This window comes from Tamandua tetradactyla, chromosome 10 (genome assembly GCF_023851605.1).
Source record: "Tamandua tetradactyla isolate mTamTet1 chromosome 10, mTamTet1.pri, whole genome shotgun sequence".
NCBI classification, from domain to species: domain Eukaryota; kingdom Metazoa; phylum Chordata; class Mammalia; order Pilosa; family Myrmecophagidae; genus Tamandua; species Tamandua tetradactyla.
Window position 1 is genome coordinate 101,496,110 of NC_135336.1, and position 19,816 is coordinate 101,515,925.

General features: G+C 44.4%; 2 protein-coding genes across 2 annotated transcripts in view; one reads left to right on the forward strand and one right to left on the reverse strand.

Moving 5' to 3' along the window:
* Positions 1-929: 929 nt before the first annotated feature.
* LOC143647750 (Golgi-associated RAB2 interactor protein 4-like) lies at positions 930-2,543 on the reverse strand. The gene has a single exon (XM_077117509.1). It carries the CDS (start codon positions 2,541-2,543, stop codon positions 930-932), a length of 1,614 nt encoding a protein of 537 aa, XP_076973624.1.
* Positions 2,544-2,612: 69 nt separating this feature from the next.
* The window catches only part of LOC143647752 (nucleolar pre-ribosomal-associated protein 1-like), a 74,015-nt gene continuing 56,811 nt past the window's right edge, over positions 2,613-19,816 (forward strand). The window contains exons 1-6 of the mRNA XM_077117510.1: positions 2,613-2,638; positions 13,143-13,338; positions 14,647-14,784; positions 16,907-17,080; positions 17,916-18,045; positions 18,855-18,971. Coding sequence (XP_076973625.1) covers positions 2,613-2,638; positions 13,143-13,338; positions 14,647-14,784; positions 16,907-17,080; positions 17,916-18,045; positions 18,855-18,971 — 781 coding nt within the window. The remainder of the gene's footprint in view (positions 2,639-13,142; positions 13,339-14,646; positions 14,785-16,906; positions 17,081-17,915; positions 18,046-18,854; positions 18,972-19,816) is intronic.

The window sequence follows — 19,816 nt, forward strand, 5'->3', positions numbered from 1 at the left end:
TTCTAAGAAGGAAAAGTGGGAGATGGGGTTGAGGAGGTGTATACACAAGGACTTCAAGAGTTTCAAAATGTTCTATTTCTTAAGCAAACTGAACGGCATAGATTATTGGGTTTTTTTTTTCATATTTTAACATCTCTGAAATTGTCCTTTTATTTCCCATATGTCCTTTGGCTATGTTTTCAGTTTTCTCTAAGGCACAAGTGTGACGTATGACCAAAATCAAAGCTATGAAAACTTGTAATTTTAGATAAATTGTCACAAGAACCTTTGGTTATATGACATCCCCACTTCATGAACACTGAAGCTCAGAGAACATAACTTGGTTGAGTCACACAGTGCAACTCGGCAGAAGAGTGAGCCACCGCACCAGCCCAGCTCTTGGTAAAGCCCTGCCTGAGGATGGAGGTGGGCAAAGCAAACAAAGGAGACGGGGACACCACAGGGACCCAGGGCACCTGCCTGCACCACCAGGTGTGTAGCTGCCATTCCCAGTGTATCAGTTCTGTGGGTGGAGATTTGGGCTCTTCCCCTCTTTTCTCTTACACCTTCTCATAGTTGTCTCCTAGGACACGGGTTACAGTCTCTGTGTGATACAGACCTAGGGGTGAAATTACTTGTCTTGCCTGTTCTAATTGTGCCAAATGCTCCTGCACCCCTCTTTCCCCGACCATCCAGGGAGTATGAGTCCTGCCGTTGCTTTGTTATGAAGGAACAAAACTTTGTAACACGGAGGGGGTGCATAATGGAGCATCCCAGCCTGCTCTCCCAACTTTCAGCTCTGCCGAGCATGAGTGAGAGGGGGCTCCCTTTCCCTGGGCGTGGCTGCAGCACATGACATCACAAAACACCGAGGTGGCTACCAGTCTGCAGGACATGGCTAAAGCAGAACACAGCACAACACAGCATGACATGTTGATATTTATTGAATATCAGGTGGAATAGTCTCCCTGGGGATACTCCCCGGAGGTCACTGAAGTCAGGGCACTGATGTTCGCACCCTGGTGACGCTCAGCTGACCCCACGACGAGGCTCACATCTGTTCTGTGGGCTGACGATGATATAGGTAACCTGGCTCTCAGGCGCCTCAGGAATGACGTGAGCCTGCTCGGACCCTTTTCTGTGGAGCCCGAACTGGCAGTGGATCCAGCCATCCTGGACTTCCCAGAAGACCTGGAGTCCTTTGCAGGGGGCGTGCGGCTCATGCCCTGGTTAAGGGAAGGGCGCTCACTGCCCTGATGTCCTTCTTGCTTATCTTTCCTGGTGGATCTGTCGCTAGAGAAGGACCAGCCTGGTGACTGTCGGTCAACTTGGTGTCTGCTCTTCTGTTCCCTCTCCCTTTTCTCCCGGGCCGCGGCGTTGGCCTGGGAGACCCGTCGGCCTGCCTCCTGTGCAGTGTTCTGGCCTTGGCTCACTGAGCTGGAGATGGGCGATTCTGCTGCTGTTGGGACTGCAGCTGTTTCTACGATGCTCTTGATGGTGGATGTCCTGGCAATCGCCATGCTCGTGCTGCCCTCAGGAGAGAGACTGGCCAACGCTGCTGTGCTGGAGGTCCACTTGGATGTTTTGCTTGCCGCCCCAGCACTGGCCACCTTGATGTTCTTCGCAGGCACGCTGATGACACCTGCCATGGCCACATGGCTCTTGTCTCCTCTTGGGCCCCTGGAAGCAGCTCCTGGTCCTGTCACGGTATTTTGTGCAGAACCTGCAGACGTAGATGTCATCACGCTCACCACGGCGCCTGCTGCACTGCCCTTCATTGCCGCCCCTGCTGTTGCCCAGGATGCTGCAGGCTGTGCCGGTTTGAGGGTGGTCATGGCAGGCCTGCTGGGCTCTCTATAGTTCCTTCCTTCACCCCCAGCAAAACCTGCAGAGGAGGCCCAAGACATGTCAGAGATGATGCGGAGGCTCCTGATGTCATCCCCTTCTCCATGGGACTCAGCTGATGTGCTGGCCTGGTCCTCTTCCTCCAGCTCTGGCATGCATATCACGTCCCAGGCTGGAACGGCATGAGTACCACTGTTACTCTCCACAGGTGGGCGCAGGAGGTAAATGATTTCTTGCCACTGCATGAATAGGTCTTCCTGAGCATCCAGATTGGGGCACAGCTGTAGGTAAAAGGAGCGGCCAGTGGCGAACGTCAGGCGCAGCTGCTGTTTCTCCCGGTTGTGAACCGACAGCCTGATGAGCTTCAAGGGCAGCAGCCTGGTGAGCTCCATGGTCTTCTCAGTTTGGCGGCCTCTCCCCTGGGTGGTCTGGCCCCTGCGGGTGATGGGTTTGGCCAGCAGCATGACATCGGGGATGGGCAGGAGGGGGCTGGTGCACACGATGCCCACGGTCACAATTTGGACTCGGTTGTGCATGTCAATCACCTCTCCCCTCCGGGTGACCTGAATGAAGTCACTCTCAAATACGGGGGCGTACTTAAACATATCGTACTCCCCCTCGGACAGGTGGCGCTGCAGCTTGCCCATCGGCATGTTGAACATGCTCGCTGCAGGCCCACTCCGCACTATGTAGTAGGGGACCTCACCGCGACCGCTCATGATGACACTTGAGTGGCAGCGGCAGCACCGGCACGGCGGGGCGCTGGGTCTCCCTTGGCCTCGTGGGCGATGAGTCAGCAGCACACCGGGGTGCGGTGGCGGCTCTCCAGATGTTCTTTCCACTGGCTCTACCCCACAGGACCCCAGAGCCTCCCAGAGGGCAGGGTGGGGAGTGGGGGGCTCAGCGGATTGCTGGCACAGGGGATGTCGCAGGTGCTCTGAATCTCACCCGAATCTGCTCTAAGTCACAAGGACTGAGAGTGGGCTCCTGACAGGTTCACTGACGCGCTCCTGGCAAGAGAATTTCCCACTCAGCCTTCACCCCCGGCCCAGCCCTATTTATACTCTGCGACCCTTTGTGAGCTGTCCCTGTCATGCAGCCCCCTTTGTCCTTGTCACCCCAGCTGTCACCTCAAGGCAGGACCACTGTCCTCCCCCAAAACACCCCATCGTCTCCACAGAGGCTGGGCTCACCTGCTAGGGATACATGCATCTCAGGGCAAAAATAAAGTGGAAAATTAAAGCACTTCTTGGCTCTTTTGCTAGGTTATAAGTATACCAGAGACTTCCAAGAATTTGTTAATGTAACAGTTTCATGGATTTCATATGGCATATAAAATATAATGTATTTTAACACAGGCCACTAATTAAAATGCAATGAAAACTGGGGTTTCATGACAAAGGCCTAAATCTTTTCAGTTAATTCCATTTCTTTTATGTTGGATTTAAGTCACTCTCCTACACCAAGAACCGTAATAGCTGTCCTCACCATTTAAAATCTTCATTTTATATTCTCTGTCTGCTTACAATTATTCATGCGGCATGAGACATAGAGCACTGAATCTGAATATCTTCCGTCAGTTTCCTGCATAAATAAAATTTTCTAACTGCTAATAGTAAACATCAAGCCTAAATTCAAGGTTTAGGTTTACAAGATTGTAAAGTGTGTGGTATGTTAGGGAAAATAACATGAGAAGTGAGCTGTAAAGACAAAAAGAAAAATGTGTTTCCCTTCTGTGTTGGGGGGGTGGGGTGGGAAGGGATGGCCAACAAATGAGAATGGGGATCAGCATTTGCCAGAGTAAAAAGAGACCTTTAATGAAAGTCAATTTCTTTCTTGATTTCCCAAGATATTCACTTGTACTGATATAATTCAGGGGAAAAGAGAGAATTCCAAGACAAAAAAATACCGGTGTGAGGTGAGTGGAACGCATTATTGTTTCTCATGGGCTGGAATAATTGTGGAAATCATCTCAATGATTTCCAAGATTAGTTCATGTAGTTGTAACAAGAGAGCAGCTGTTTTACTAGTGGCAGAGATGATTTAATCTTTCAGACCATCAGATATGATATGGCAAAGCAATTGAAAACCGAAAATAAATCTGCCATGATCAACTAATGTCTTAAAAGCTAAAGACGTTTTTCTCTTTTCTTTGTAACACAGGTAAACTAACAGTTGGAAAATGCAACCTTATGAGGTTTGTGTTATTTTAAACTTCTGTGGATGTCAGTCATATGTTGTGATGTTTTGTAGTTACTGATGTTTTGAATTTACATACAAATATACACACATGCCATATAAGTGGAAACTAAATACAATGTCTAAAAGAAATTAACAATAAGTGTTTTTCATGAGCTTAGCAGTTCATTATAGAATCTGTCTACTATGGGGATCGTAACTCACTTGACTGGATAAGCAATACTAATTTTGATTTTTTAATTTTTATATACCATTAGCTCTTGCAGAAAACAACAGCACACATACACTTTAGTGGCCCAATTCAATTACCATAGGCATTTGGCGTAACCAGAGCAGCAGATGATTCTGCTTACCATAATGAGATTGACTTACTAGCTTTGCATTTAAAGAAGATTTCAAAGCCCAAAATTTCTAATGTTAGTGGCCAAAATTGCCAAAGTTGAATACCATTTAGATACATAAAAAACACACTCAGAGCACTATTCTTTTAGTACAATCTCAAAAACTCTTTTTCTAAATGTATGAACGTACATTTAGAATAGCATCGTACTGTCTAGTATAAATAAAGAAAGAAGTGTAGTGCTTTTTAAAGAGCAATTACTTGTATCATGATGACTTAGCTCTTCCTGAAATAGGGAACCATGTTCTAGACCAAAGTTTCTACACTCAGTCCTCTGCTAACGCTCTGTCTAAATACCTGCAGCGCATCACCATGCTTGTGCCTGACTTTGAAATATTAGCTCAAATGCTACTTCCTGACAATTCTTGAATTCTTCAGCTAGAATCCCCATTTGTACCCATTCCTCGATTATAAATGCAGTGAGAGAAGGCCCACGTTTCATGCTTTGGTCTCTAGGACTTTCGGGTTATGGGAGGTCAACCAATACTTATAGTATTTTCCGTATTCTGTAGTATTATGGAATCTGCAATTATGACTTATTAGTATTGTGTAAGGATTCTTTAAATGTGAATAATCAACTAATTGTTTCCCAAGTTGGAAATTTTAAGAAAAGAATTCTTATAAATAGTCCCTTTATTATTAACAAATAATGAAATCTATTAGATATTTTGCTAATCAGTTTTTGTAAAAATGTATAGGAATTCATGTTAAAGTTAGTGTGCTGGTTTTTAACTGTTCCATACTCCAGAAAACTGTGTTCTTTTAATACGGTCTTGTTTGGACAGACCTATTGTTGGGCGGACATTTTCAACAGGCTGTTTCCAGGGAGATGTGACCACGCCCATTTAGGTGGGTCTCAGTCAGATTCTTGGAGGCAAACTTATTGTTGTTGGGGATGTAAAATGGCACAATGCTCTAGAAGCAGTTTGGTGCTTCCTGAAGAAGCTAAGTACAGAAGTGTCATATGATCCGGGAATCCCATTACTAGGTGTCTTTTCAGAGGACATGAGGGCAAAGAAAGAAACTGGCATTTGCACACCAATGTTTATAGCAGCATTATTTATAAGTGCCAAGCAAGGGAAACAGTCCAAGTGTCCATCAACAGAGGATTAGCTAAACAAGCTGTGATACATACATAGGATGGAATGTTACACCGCTATAACACAGGGCAAAGTCATGAAGCATGTAACAATGTGGATGGACATTGATGACATTATGCTGTGAAATCAGCCAGAAACAAAAGGACAAATACTGTATGGCCTCACTAATATGAACTAATGTTAATGAGTGAACTTGAAGAAGTTAAAAACACAGGTTATAAGGAGATAGACATAGAATAGATATCGGGCAACAGGACTGCTCATATCTTTCCTGCCCCCAGTGCCCCAGATCAGCTGTTGGGGGTTGAATCATCTGCCCCATTAAAGGCATAGTCATGTCCCAACCCCTTGTGCTGCAGGTATGAACCCATTTGTGAATAGACCCTTGAAGAAGTTGTTAGTTAAGCTATGCCCAGATATGGCTGAAGTCCTTATGAGCAAAGGAAACTGGAATTAGAAAGTGGAGCCTCAGGTTGCAGCAAGAAACTGAAAGTCAGCAGAACATGGAGAAAAAGGAAAAGGTGCTACCATGTGATGGAGAAGCCAAGTAACCTTAACCCTGGAAGGAAGCAAGCCTTCTACCCTCTGTAGCCACGTGCCAATACATTACTGTTGTTAAGGCAACCCATTGTGTATTTGTTTCAGCAGCCAGGAAATGAAAACTCCCAGTGATCAGGCCTTCCTACCCTCAGTGTCCAAGCACCACTAGTTAGTGTGACATCCCTTCCTCTCTGCAGTGGACAAAACCAAATTCCTTCCCTCCTGGGGCACAGGCTCTTGTGGGTAACACACAGCAAAACCAAGTAAGACATACACTGTGTCAAATGGTAACAAGCAGTCGAGAGCTGGGATTCAGCTCAGTAAAATGACACGTTTTAAAGAACTTACTCCCTCTTCCTTGTCTCCCGGGCCCATCAGTCTGGAACTTGTCTTCTAAACCTACACCGCCTGAGTCTGGCCCTCACCTCATAGAATCTTCAGTCACCTGAGGTCTGGGAGGAGAGTCTCATCCCATGGAGAAGAAATCATACATCTTCTTCACGCAGACATAACAGGAGAGCACTAAGCTATAAATATTGTAAGTGCCCAGGTCAAAGGGAGAAAGTGCTAGTTTTCACTTGTATGTATCCCAGAGAAGTCCTTGTCATTTTAAAAAAAATTTTTTATTAATTAAAAAAATTACAAGAAACAAACATTCCCAACACATACACTCAGCATTCAGAAAAAGAAATAAAAAGACAACAGAAAAATATAACAAACAGAAAAAAAGAAGTTTACAGGTCATACCCCCTCCTGATCCCTTTCATTGATCACTAGCATTTCAAACTAAATCTACTTTAACATTTATTTCCCCCTATTATTTATTTTTATTCCATATGTTCCTCTCATCTGTTGACAATGTAGATAAAAGGAGCATCAGACACAAGGTTTTCACAATCACACAGTCACGTTGTGAAAGCTATATCATTATATAATCATCATCAAGAAACATGGGTACTGGAATACAGCTCTACATTTTCAGGCAGTTCCCTCCAGCCTCTCCATTACATCTTGGATAACAGGGTGATATCTACTTAATGCATGAGAATAACCTCCAGGCTAACCTCTCAACTCTGTTTGGAATCTCTCGGCCATTGACACTTTATTTTGTCTCATTTCACTCTTCCCCCTTTTGGTCGAGAAGGTTTTCTCAATCCCTTGATGCTGAGTCTCAGCTCATTGTAAGATTTCTGTCCCACATTGCCAGGAAGGTCCGCACCCCTGGGAGTCATGTCCCATGTAGACAGGGGCAGGGTGGTAAGATTGCTTGTTGTGTTGGCTGGAGAGAGAGGCCACATCTGAGCAACAAAAGAGGCTCTCTTGGGGATGACTCTTAGGGCTAAATTTTAAGTAGACTTGACCTATCCTTTGTCGGGTTAAGTTTCATATGAACAAACCCCAAGACTGGGGGCTCAGCCTATAGCTTTGGTTGTCCACACTGCTTGTGAGACTATCAAGAATTCAACTTGCGGAAGTTGCATTTCTCCCCGTTCTCACCATTCCCCAAAGGGGACTTTGCAAATGCTTTTCCACTCACTGATCAAATCACTCTGGGATTCATCAGGGCATCCCCTGGACAAACCAACAAAATCTCATGTCCTATACAAAGTTCCATGTACTTAAGGTGTTCAATCAACTATCTACATAAGTTGTGTTAGGAGATATACTAGTCGAAGTATAGATTTGTACCAAATAAACATTTTTTGCTTTCATCTCACACATTAGTTGAAATTTTAAAATATTAAGTACCATCTATTTTCAGCACACTGCAGTAAATAACATTGTTTTGTTCTTCCTCATGCAAAAACATTTTTTAAATTTGTATGTTTAGTCACTATCATTATACAGTCTAAGCATTCTTAGATTACACCATCTCAATCTTTATCATCTATCTTTCTTTGTGATTTCATTTATGCCCCAGCCCTCATCCCTCTATCATTCTCATATGCAGCTTCTTTCAGTGTTTTAACATAATTGTATTACAGTTAGGTAATATTGTGCTGTCTATTTCTAAGTCTTTATATTCAGTCCTGTTGTACAATCTGTATCCCTTCAGCTCCAATTACCCAATATCTCACCCTATATCTATCTCCTGATAGTCTCTGTTACCAAGGAAATATTCCAAGTTTATTCACTAATGTCAGTTCATATCAGTGAGACCATACAGTATTTGTCCTTTTGTTTCTGGCTAATCACACTCAGCATAATGTCCTTAAGGTCCGTTTATGTTGTTACATGCTTCATAACTTTATTCTGTCTTACAGCCGCATAATATTCCATCTTGTGTAAATGTCACAGTTTGTTTAGCCAACTGTCTGTTGATGGACATTTTGGCTGTTTCCATCTCTTGGTAATTGTTAATAATGCTGCTATAAACATTGGTGTGTAAATGTCCATTTGTGTCCTTGGCCTCATGTCCTTTGAGTAGAGACAGCATATAGATGGGTCCTGTTTTTTAATCCATTCTGCCAGACTATGTCTTTTGATTGGAGAGTTTAATCCATTAACATTCAGTGTTATTACTGCATGGGTAGTACTTTCTTCTACTCTTTTGCCTTCTGGATTTTATATGTCATATCTAATTTTCCTTCTTTTTACCTTTACTCATAGTCTTCCTTCCTACACTCTTCTCCACACCTCTCTCTTCTGTCTTCGTATCTGTCTCTAGTGTTCCCTTTAGTATTTCTTGCAGAGCTGGTCTCTTGGTCAGAAATTCTCTCAGTGATTTTTTGTCTGAAATTGTTTTAATTTCTCCCTCATTTTTGAAGGACGATTTTGCTGGATATAGAACTCTTGGTTGGCAGTTTTTCTCTTTATAATAATTTAAATATATTATCCCACTGTCTTCTCACCTCCATGGTTTCTGCTGAGAAATCTGTGCATAGTCTTACTGGGCTTCGCTTGTATGTGATGGATTGCTTTTCTCTTGCTGCTTTCAAGATCCTCTCTTTCTGATTGACCTCTGATATTCTGATGATTAAATGTCTTGGAGTATGTCTATTTGGATTTATTTTCTTTGGGGTACGCTGCACTTCTTGGATCTGTAATTTGAAGTCTTTCGTAAGAGTTGGGAAATTTTCAGTGATAATTTCCTCCATTAGTTTTTCTTCTCCTTTTCCCTTCTCTTCTCCTTCTGGGACACCCACAACACGTATATTCATGCGCTTCATATTGTCTTTCAATTACCTGAGTCCCTGCTCATATTTTTCCATTTTTTTCCCCTATAGTTTCTGTTTCTTGTCGGATTTCAGATGTTCCGTCCTCCAGTTTTGAAATCCTATGTTCTGTCTCTCGAAATCTACCATTGTAGGTTTCCATTGTTTTTTTCATCTCTTCTACTGTGTCTTTCATTCCATAAGTTCTGTGATTTGTTTTTTCAGACTTTCTATTTCTTCTTTTTGTTCTTTCCTTGCCTTCTTTATATCCTCCCTCAATTCATTGATTTGGTTTTTGATAAGGTTTTCCATGTCTGTTCGTACATTCTGAATTAATTGTTTCAGCTCCTGTATGTCATTTGAATTGTTGGTTTGTTCCTTTGACTGGGCCATATCTTCAATTTTCCTAGTGTGATTTGTTATTTTTTGTTGGTGTCTAGGCGTTTAATTACCTTAATTAGTTTATTCTGGAGATTGCTTTCACTTCTTTTATCTAGGGTATCTTGCTGGATGAACTTGTTGTCTATCTGTTCTTTGACATTCCGTTCAGCTTTATCTGGACCTTTAGCTTAAGTTTTGTTTAACAGAGGAGAATTTTTCAGTTCTTGTTTTCTTGTTTCTTGCCCTGCTTGTGTGGTGCCTTTTCCCCACTCACACTTAGGAGGGTCTACTTAGATATTATAGACCCCAGCCAGATTTTCCCAGACCAAGCTGGCCTCCTATCAGGAGGAAAGAGTCACCTGTGTCGGTTTTCCCTGAGGGTGAGACCCAGCAGGTTGAAAGACTTTCCTGTGAAGTCTCTGGACTCTGTTTTTCTTATCCTGCCTAGTGTGTGGCGCTTGTCTGACTGCAGGTCCCACCAGCATAAGATGATGCGGTACCTTTAACTTTGGCAGACTGTCCCTGCTGAGGGCGTGGTGGAGACAGAGGAGAGGTTGTAGGCTGGTTTTAATGGCTTCAAATTACCAAGCTCTGGAGTCTGAATTCCTTGATGGAGGGATTCCAACTGGGTGGGGTTTCACCCCTCCCCTAGGGAAGGCACAAGGTCCAAATAAGTCCCCAATAGAGCTCAATTCTGCCTATGCCTGGGGCAGTTGCAGCCTGAAAAGTCCTGCCGCTGTATCCAGAGGCAGTCAAGCCTATGTAGATACACAGCCACAAAAACCTCTGTTTCCTTCTTTTCTTTTTTTCCCCTTTTTCTGTCAGTCCTGCCCCCTTGGTGCGGGGTCAAAAATGAGCAATCTCCACTTTGATCAGGTTCACCTAAGCTGGGGGCCTATTTTTAGTAGTCAGAATTTGTTAATTAGTTCCACGATTGGCGTTTGATTGTGCCCAGTCCCTGCTGCTGGTAAAGTCCTTTCCTTTCCACTCTGGGAATCGGCCTGTTGGGGAGGGGCACTGGCTGCCACAGCTTTGGGAACTCATGGTTCTGGGGGGTGCTCGCAGCTGTTCCAGCTGGTCCAGACTGGGGTATGCTGTGTGTCTGGTCACTGACATGGCCCCAGGAGCTGTTCTGTACTGTTTCTGGTTATTTAGTAGTTAGTTGTTCTGGGGGACGAACTAAAATGTGCATGTTGTTAAACCGCCATCTTGACCCGGAAGCTGGACTTGTTTTATTTCTCATTGTCATTTGTTTTATTTTGTTTTGTTTTTATTTTTGTTATATTGTGGTTTTTCTCTCATCAGTAAGTTTGAGCTTATTTTCATGGTGAAATGTACAGGGCACTTTTTCAGTCTAATATAATAGAACACCATGCTTGAGACAAACTCCCCCTTTTTATATTTTTTCTTCATAAGTAGATCCGTGAAATAGATGATCATTTAATGAGCATTTTGAATCAGCTTGAGGGTCCCAGTCTGTTAGGAATAATTTTGGTTCACATAAATTCTGGAAGCCAGGGGCAAAAGAGAAATAAATATTTGTGCTTAGGGGAGAGGAAAGAGATTTTGTTTGTGGGGATCTAATAGAAAACATTGAAAAAACTAAAATGGCTGGTTCCAGAAATGCTCCCTCATTTCATTCAGGTCCCCATGCCATTGTCACCCACTCAGGAAGGTCTTCTCCGGCACCCCTTTCTGTATTAACCCTCTGCTGTCACTGCATTTTTGCCTGGTTATGCTTCTGACTGTGACATAGCACCACCTTGTGCATATGTATATCTGCTCCTCACCTGGTCACCATCCACACTAGAATCAGAATGGAAACCAGTCTGTTTTGTTCCCTGCTGGATCCCCCATGCCCAGGAGTGTCTGACCCAGAAGAGGTGCTTGGAATAAGCGAGACACTCCTGTGCAGAGCAGGCGTTGGCAAACTTTCTGTATAAAAAGCCAGAAAGTAGATATTTTAGGCTTTGTGGGCCACACATCTTCTGTTGTGACTAATTAGTTGTCAATCAGTGGTAGCCCAAAAGCAGCCATAGAGATAAAGACGTGGACGTAACTATATTTCAATGAAAATACACTCAGAGAAACTGGCCACGGTTTGCCAATCCTTGGTGTGTGGGATTCAGAAAACAGATTCTGAAACCTGACAGCTGGTTCAGTCTGAGCCTAGATGTGAAACCCTGTGCAGGCGACCCACCCCTCTGCTTCTATCACCTCATCTGTAAACTAGATAGAAATGGCACCTGCCTTACAGAGCTGGGGCAGGTGGTGAACATGGTATGAATGTAAGTGCTGTTTGTTTTATTCCTTGCTGATTGAAAAGAAAAAAACTATGGTAATAGTATTTTTAGTACTCTTTGTAGACTTACACTTCCAATCATTTGGGAGTATCAATTACATTATTTGGTTTGCTCAACAGAATTTTCATGGGAAGAATTTCAAACCTTTTTTAAAGAAGGGATGGGTAATTCTTTTTTTTTTTTTTTTAAATTATTATAATATATAAAGCTGCTTTGTAGCCTCTTAGTTTTTCTCAACCTATGTGGGAACCCTAGAAATTATCAACCTGGGATGCAAATGAGGCAGATAGTGGGGTGTTCCTGGATTTTATGGCCCAGGGTTAAGTATCTCTTGACATGAAAAGAGATTGGGTGGAGGCCAAACCCAGCCTGTAGCCTGGTCCTGCAGACCCTGGTGAGATTGCTGTCTTCAGTCAAATTTTGATGTCCACAGGTTTTCCTGCCTTTTAAATTTGTAATCAAGTGCTCATATTTTGGGACTTTGTTCATACTTTGCCCACTTTGGGCAAACTTTTGAATATTTTCATGCAGGTATTTTTCCTAAGCTGCCTTGGTTTCTGAAGGTGTAGACATTTGAAATAAAGCTAAAAACAGAGACCATCTCGTGCCAGGATTTTGTGCCTACTTGTGGCATTTTAGAAATATTTTCAGGCACTGTTGAGTATGTGGCAGTTTTTGAGCACTTTGTTTTTTAAAAAGAAAATGTGTTCATCTTTTCAAAAAAAAGTAGGCAAAGAAAGAAGAAGAAGAAAAGTACATGATATATACATATATATTTTTACACAGGTAACTTTCTTGTGTACCATTAGTGGAAAGAGGTCAGTTTAATCTTAAGATAAAAATTTGGGGCATGGGCCCCTCCCTGCTAATTTTGCCCTGTGCATTAGCCTTAACTTCCAGGCAGACCGATAAGGAGGTGACATAGGTGAATGGAGAAGGAGAATGATTTCCTTCCTCTCTTTAAAAAAAGTCAAATTTAGGTGAGGAGAGAGAAGGGAGGATAAGATGGGGAGCAGGACAAAGCAGAGACTTTTTCAACCAGTCAGCAGAGCAATGGAACCCCATAGGCCATGAAAACATCCCACTTTATGTCATTGGTGGGGATGAATCCACCAAAACTCACATCTGCCCCATTGCTGCCTGAACATGATTCAGGAGAGCTGCTGTTATTGTCGTTATGAGCTCTCAGTGTATTTTGAAAACTCTGCCATCCCCTCTCTCTACTCTCTCTCTCTAACAGAGGGGGAAACCTGACACTGTTGCACTTCTTACTGGGGTTGAAAACCGCAGCAGATGACGAGCTGGTCGCCGAACTGGTGGTGAACATCCTCAGGGTGTGCCCAGACCTGCTCCACAGATACTTCAGGGAAGTAACATTTTCCTTCCTGCCAAGGGTGAAGTCTACTTGGTTAAATAATATCAAACTCCTGAATAAGGTAAGAAACTGGAATGGTTAGTCTGTGAAGTAGGGTCAGAGGTGGAGTGGAGTGGGTTGGTGGGCAGAGGGGAGAGGAAATCATGTTCTGGTCTGTCCATCTGTACAGGGTGCAGTAACTTCTCCAGTGGTTCTTCAGGAGTTGTTCTGAATAATACAAATTTGGTATCTTTTTCCCCTGAGTGTGGCATTTTGCTTTCATTGAGACTTTTGTCTTTTGAGCCTGTTGAGCCAATTTCATCTCCTTCATTGAGGCAGATGTAAAGTCTTATTGAGTCTCAGCTCACTTAGGCAATGAGTAAAACATCTAAACTGTAGGCTAGTTTTTAAAGGTGGCTGTCGCAGGTGCTTAAAGAAATTTGAAATAGGCCATGAATGTGGCTTTGAACACCGGTATTGAACTGGTTGTGTAAGTGGACATATTAATTTCCTTTTGGTTATGGATGCCATTGTCCTCTGTCTACCAGTGAAAGGACTCACTACAGATCCTTGGGCAGTGTCTCCTGGCTTGGTCACACTGTCCCTCTGATGTATGGCCTGCCTAATGGTGCAGTACCTGGGATTTTCTTGTACCACAGCCTGGAATAATCTTCTCTGTAAAACAAGCTTGTACTTGTGTAATCACTACATTTTTCTTGAGGACCCCACATGTCTGGGGTGAGAGGATGCCCTCCTTCCCCATTTTGGCAATGGCTCTGTCAGCTGGCACCCCCAGCAGGAACTCCTCCTGGGTCTGCTCTCCTGGTAGGTGGAGTCTGGAGGGATGGGGCATGGCTGTGGCCTTCAAGGTCTGAGCTTGGATCCTCACTTGGCTCCTTACTAGTCTAGTGGGCTGGCCTCAGGGAGATTTCTTCATTTTGTGGTTTAGTTTGGACACCTGTAGACATTAAAAAAAAAAAATGTCAAGTATCTCTAACCCAAAGGGCTATTACAAGAGATCACATACTTTTTAGGTGCGGGCAGTTGCTGGAACTGAGAGGGAACACCATTGTTCTCAGTGGTTCTTGCAGTGGTTTATTTGCCATCTGAGGCTTTAAAAGGCTTTTCAGACCACGGCCCAGGGTCTGCTGTGAAGGTATCTGCTCCGTAGAGAGAGAGAGAGAGAGAGGGTCTCACCCCTGTAGCCTGACTTGTCTTCAACAGGTGGATTTTGTGACTCCTCTCCCAGCCCCCCCCTTCCCTGTGGCGAGTCCCAGACCTTCCTCCCTATAATTATTTGATTGGAATGACTTCACTGTTGGGTGCCAAAAATTTCCCTCAGATTGGAATCTTACCTCCAGCATCAACTACTGATCTTTTCTTTTCATAGATCTACAAGGCCCAGCCGGAGATTTCCCGGGCATTTCAGACCAGAGAGTTTATCCCGCTGCCTCGGCTCCTCCCGATGGTGATGGTGACCACTGTACCCCTGGTGTGCAACAAGATGATGTTCACCCAGGCACTGAATGTAAGGGCACGTGGCTACGCCACCTGTAGAGCTTTCTCCTGCTTAACCCGGCCTGTGTGATCGTTCTGCAAATGCCGGCCTGGGTGTCTTTGTTTTGTCAGTGAGTTTATGACGCTCCCAGGACAGGGGCTTTGGTTCGAAATCACCCCCTAAGTAACCTTGTCCAGCCAGCTGGGTGAGCTGCCAGGACCTGGAGGCTCTTTACTTCCAGAGTGCAACTGACTTCACGCCATTATCTCTGCTCCACCACGGAGCCTCGTCCTCAGGGTCCTCCGTAGTACTAGGCCTGCCTAAGGGAGGGGCAGTGTTTGAATCAGGAATGTGTTCAGTTACTGTGTAATGTTGTCTATTAAAATCTCATTAATTTAGAGTTTCTGGACAGAGTGGGAATGAAATCTGCCCAGCAAGTCCTCTCTTTTGAGTAGAGTTAAGATTTCTGAGTCCAACTGTCTTCAGGCATTTTCAAAGGATGGGTTCATGGATCAAATTGACGTTTGAATTTCTAATTTCACTATTACAGAGGTCCCCAGGTCCCATTAGAAACCCCATTTGTAGGGAATTCATGCATCTCTTTTGGCAGCATCATGGGCATGGGTGAACAGCTCTGAATTATTGGTGCACCTGAGCCCAGGATCTTGCCACTCTGTCTCCACCACTTCCCTCCAACCCACATTGCCTCAAGGCCTACCTGGGGAGAGACTGGACTTTCAGAGTGGGTTCAAGACCTGGATTCTAGGGGCATGTGGAGTCTCCTTACAGCTCCTAACCTTGCTGGCCGACCCAGGCAGGCCAAGTGGTTGTGTGAGCATTAGTGGGTTGTGGTCTGACCAGGGTCTGCTGTGGCTCAATTGTGGGCAGAGATTGGTCCCAGTGGTGAGACATGGTGGCAGTTACTGTAATATGGGTTGAGCTCATTCATTTGTCTAGTAGGATTAAATACTTTTTGATAACCCCAAGGTTTGTTCTGAGAGTGGGTGGTAGAGGGGAGAATAGACAGTGAGGTCTGGGTGGTACTTAGGAGGAACAGCCTTTTCTTCTGTTTATCAGATCATAATAAGCAAAATTAGGAACCAGCAACTTTTCCCATCTGTTCTGCAGAAGACATTAATATTTTATCCTAAGGGGTTTGCAAGAAAAGAGAATTGAAAGGAATAGGCCAGATGCCTCCTTTCTGGGTCGAAGATTATTTAATCTGACTGGCTGCATTTCCAGTCCCCCACGACTTACCACTGGCTGGCTGGTGCATGTCCCTTCTCACTCATGGGGAGAGGGGTCATGCCTCTGAAATGGTGCTCCATCCTTGTGGATGGAGTATTTACAAGGACAGTCTCAGTGGTGGAGAATGTCTTTTTCTCCTGTCAAGTGCTGCTGTTGGCGGGCAGGTCCAGTGCTAACAAGGAAGAAGCTGCACCTTTGCCCTTCTCCTCCCACATGCCCTCAGTGAAAGCTGGCACTGTCACACAATCATTTAGTAGAAGCCAGACTCAATGGTTCAAGGATACCTGGAGGGGGGCGTTATGAGTGGTTTTGTTTGTTTGTTTTTTCTGCATCTTTCCTTTATTCATTACAGCAGCATTATTTGACATTTTTCAGAATAGCAGACATTTTAGAATCAAAATGAAGGTTGCTTATTTTAGGAATGGAAAATAACGAGTGTTTGGAGTCATGGTCTCAGGCTTTTGGTTGGGCTTTTTGCTCTAAACCCTTTGGGTATACATATGGCCGATATTCTGGAGCCCTGACTTTAATAATTATGGTGTCTGAGTCATTATTGCTTTAGGATGTTTAATGTCTTATCTCTTTAGTGTACAATGTAGGCATCCAGTGAAATCTCACCTAATCAGAATGCTGGTAGAATGGGATACTGTAGTTATGAATGAAAAGTAAATCAGAGAATCTGTCCGTTTATACCTCATAATCTAAAGTATCCCAGCCAGTGCTTCTTAAACTCAAGTGAATCACTTGGGATCTTGTTCAAACAGTCTTGGGTAGGGGCCTGAGAGTCTGCATTTTTAGTGAGTTCCTGGGCTGCTCCTTGAGTCAGCATCTAGACTTTAATTCTTTTGGGTACTATCCCAGATCCTAAAGACGTCTATGGGTTTGATGCTTTTTTTCTTTCCAGTTGGAGAGCATATCAGTGAGACACACAGCTCTAGCCCTCCTTTCCATCATTTTGAAGAGAGCATTAAAAACCATTGACTACTGCCTGAACAAAGCGGCATGGCAGGACTCAGGTGTGTATACACCTGTGATGATGGAAGAGTTTGTGCGGATTTTCAGAGAGGCCCTGAGCAAGGTAGGCCTCGAAATCAGGTTTGACCTTTCTAGAAATGTTTTGAGGACCTTCCTTAGAGAACTCACAAGTCAGGACACCAGGTAGGAAAGGCCATCTTGGGGACACAGAGGCGGGTGCTGAGCAAAGGTTCTCTGAAGCTGCAGGATTGGAAAGGCTGGCAGGCAGGGTTGCAAGGATGAGAAGCAGTAGTTGATGAAACATTCTACTTTCCATCATAGACAGTGATGTCCCACTTAAAACAGGATGCCAGTGTCCTTTTGCAAAATCATAATTTAGAAGATGTGCTTGTTTCCCCACAGAGACAGTATGTGGCTTCTGGTGCTCCCAGCTCAGGCCTCATCAGGAGTCCCTGTGTGTCCTTCCTCTATCCCTGCTCCCCATCACGGCCCATACTTGCATCACTGTGGCCCAGCCCCCAGCCTGTGGCCTAGAGCCCAGGTCCCGATGGGCAGGTTGCCCTGCTGGTCTTAAGAAGTGTTTCTGGATTCCCAATGCATTTTGCTCAGGTGAATGAGGCACCAGGGGTTTGTGGGAAAGATTGGCACTTACTTTCAGCCCCCCAGCAAATCCTCACTGTGTCCAATTCTAGAAATTATCCAGCAAAACGGAGTCTACAGAGAACTTGGCCTGTCCTCCTCGCCCCCCTCCCATCTCCTGCCCATAGGCACACACACACTCGTGTACTAGTGCCTCCTTCCTCTGTTGTTTGCTTCTTCTTGGTAGTGTGTGGTCAGATCATTTGCTTTTCTTCATTATTTAATGAAGAAATATTTATTTTTTTTAATAAAAATTATTTAATGAAGAAGAATCTTGCTTTTTTGTTTTTCCCTTCTAGATTTTACCAGACCTGAACACGATTGTGTGGGTCTGGCAGTCACTTAGAAAGCAAGAGATGAAACCAGATGATGAGAAAGGAAGGAAGAGGGGAGACATGGCTCCCTCTGCCAGTGTGAATCACCAGTGTGGTGAGGGCTTGCGTGGGGGCTGCTACTTTTGGGGTCCCTGTTATTTGTGGGGGGGCTCTGCTGTTTTGCCCAAGCAGGTCAACTGAAGGAGCTAGAATGGCTTATAGCTGGAAGGCCCTCAGAGCAATTCCCATTGGAAGACCTTTCCAGTGGGAACACATCCTGTGTCCTCTTTTGCTCAGAAATGTTCTCCCTTTGGGAGGAGAATTAAAATTGAATAGGCCTGTTGAATTTTAGCATGTACTAGAAATGCACCCAAGCAGTATGTCTCTAAGACTCGAATACTGTGTGCCATGCTCATTCTGGCCTTTTAATGGGGCCCTCTGTTTCACTCTGCAGAGAGAGGTGGCCTCAGCAGTGCCCATTGTAACAGAATACAGTAGCAGCAAATATCAGTTCAGACCTTGGGACTGGGTGGGCAGTGGGCTTCGCTTAGAATTTTTCTTACTCTTTAATCCCCATGGCATTACCATGAGGGTCAGTTGCCTCTATTTATGCAGGATGCTGCAGCACGGGAGTGGGAGAGGGACCAGTTCGGGTCCCTCTTTTGCCACATAGACTTCTGAATCTAGTTAAGGGGGTGCGTACAGCCCAGTGTCCGTTCCCACTCTAGCTGGGCGTCTCTGCTACTTCCCCCATTTCAACCTGCAGGTAACTGTGATGACGTGTCATATATGGCTTGACTGTGTGCTTGTTCCGGATTTTTTCCTTTTTTGTTAGAGAAGCTATGGGTTTCCAAAACAGTCATGCTCATTGTTATTGTTACAAGTATTTTTTCAATTCCACCTGCCTCCTTTTGAAAGTTTCAGATGATGCAGAGACCATTCTCCTGAAAGCTGCTCTGCTCCAGGCCATATGCCTCTACCAGAAGGTGGCTCCCCACCTGATCATGCAGTACAACTTTGACTTCAGCAAGCTTCTGAAAGGTGCATTTTCAGAGTCTGCAGACACCCTCCTTGCTCTTGCGGGTAGAGTGGGAGGAAGCACCAGTAAACCAGAGCTGAGTCTCTGGAGCCGAGATCACAAAGGCTGATGGTGGGGAGACTAGTTAGGATGCCAGACCTACCAGCCTGGTTGTTTTCATTTAGAACAGTATTTTTTAAATAGCTGGGCCTCTTTCAAAATAAGCCAGATGAGCCCTTAGGATCAGTGAGGATGGCGAAGAGAGAAGAGACCAGCCATCTTGGCCTGAGTTGTTTGCCATGGACAATCCATAATCAACTCATCCAAAGTTAACTCCAGCACCTCTTTTCTAAGCCCAACCCCCCGCCCCAGGTTACAGAGAAGGTAGCGAAATAGGAGGCCCTCAGCAGAGGGTACAGTTCATGCCAAGGCACTTTGAACATGGTTACTTCATATTTCACCCCACTGAGTCAGGTTCAGACCACATCTTACAAAAGTGATGTTGCAGTGGTCTAGACATGTTACCCTGATGGTGTTGTTTGCCCAATAAAATTGACTTTAATTGGCCTATGAAAGAACACTTGCAAAAATACTATTCTTGGAATTTATGCAAACTAGTGAAACACCATCCTCAGAAACTGTAATTCATTTTTAACTATATGAAGGTGCAAGGTTTCTCTTTGCTGTGAGTGTGAAATGTACACAAATGTGGCCATTTAGTATTTGGTAGCTGTGTCATTCCCAAACAAAGGGACTCAGACCAGTGAGAGGATAAAGACCCAGTCACAGGCTCAGCACAGTCTCTCCACAAATGCTTAGAGCCCGGGGAAAAAGTACCCCCCTCCACACACATGCTGGGTTAACATTA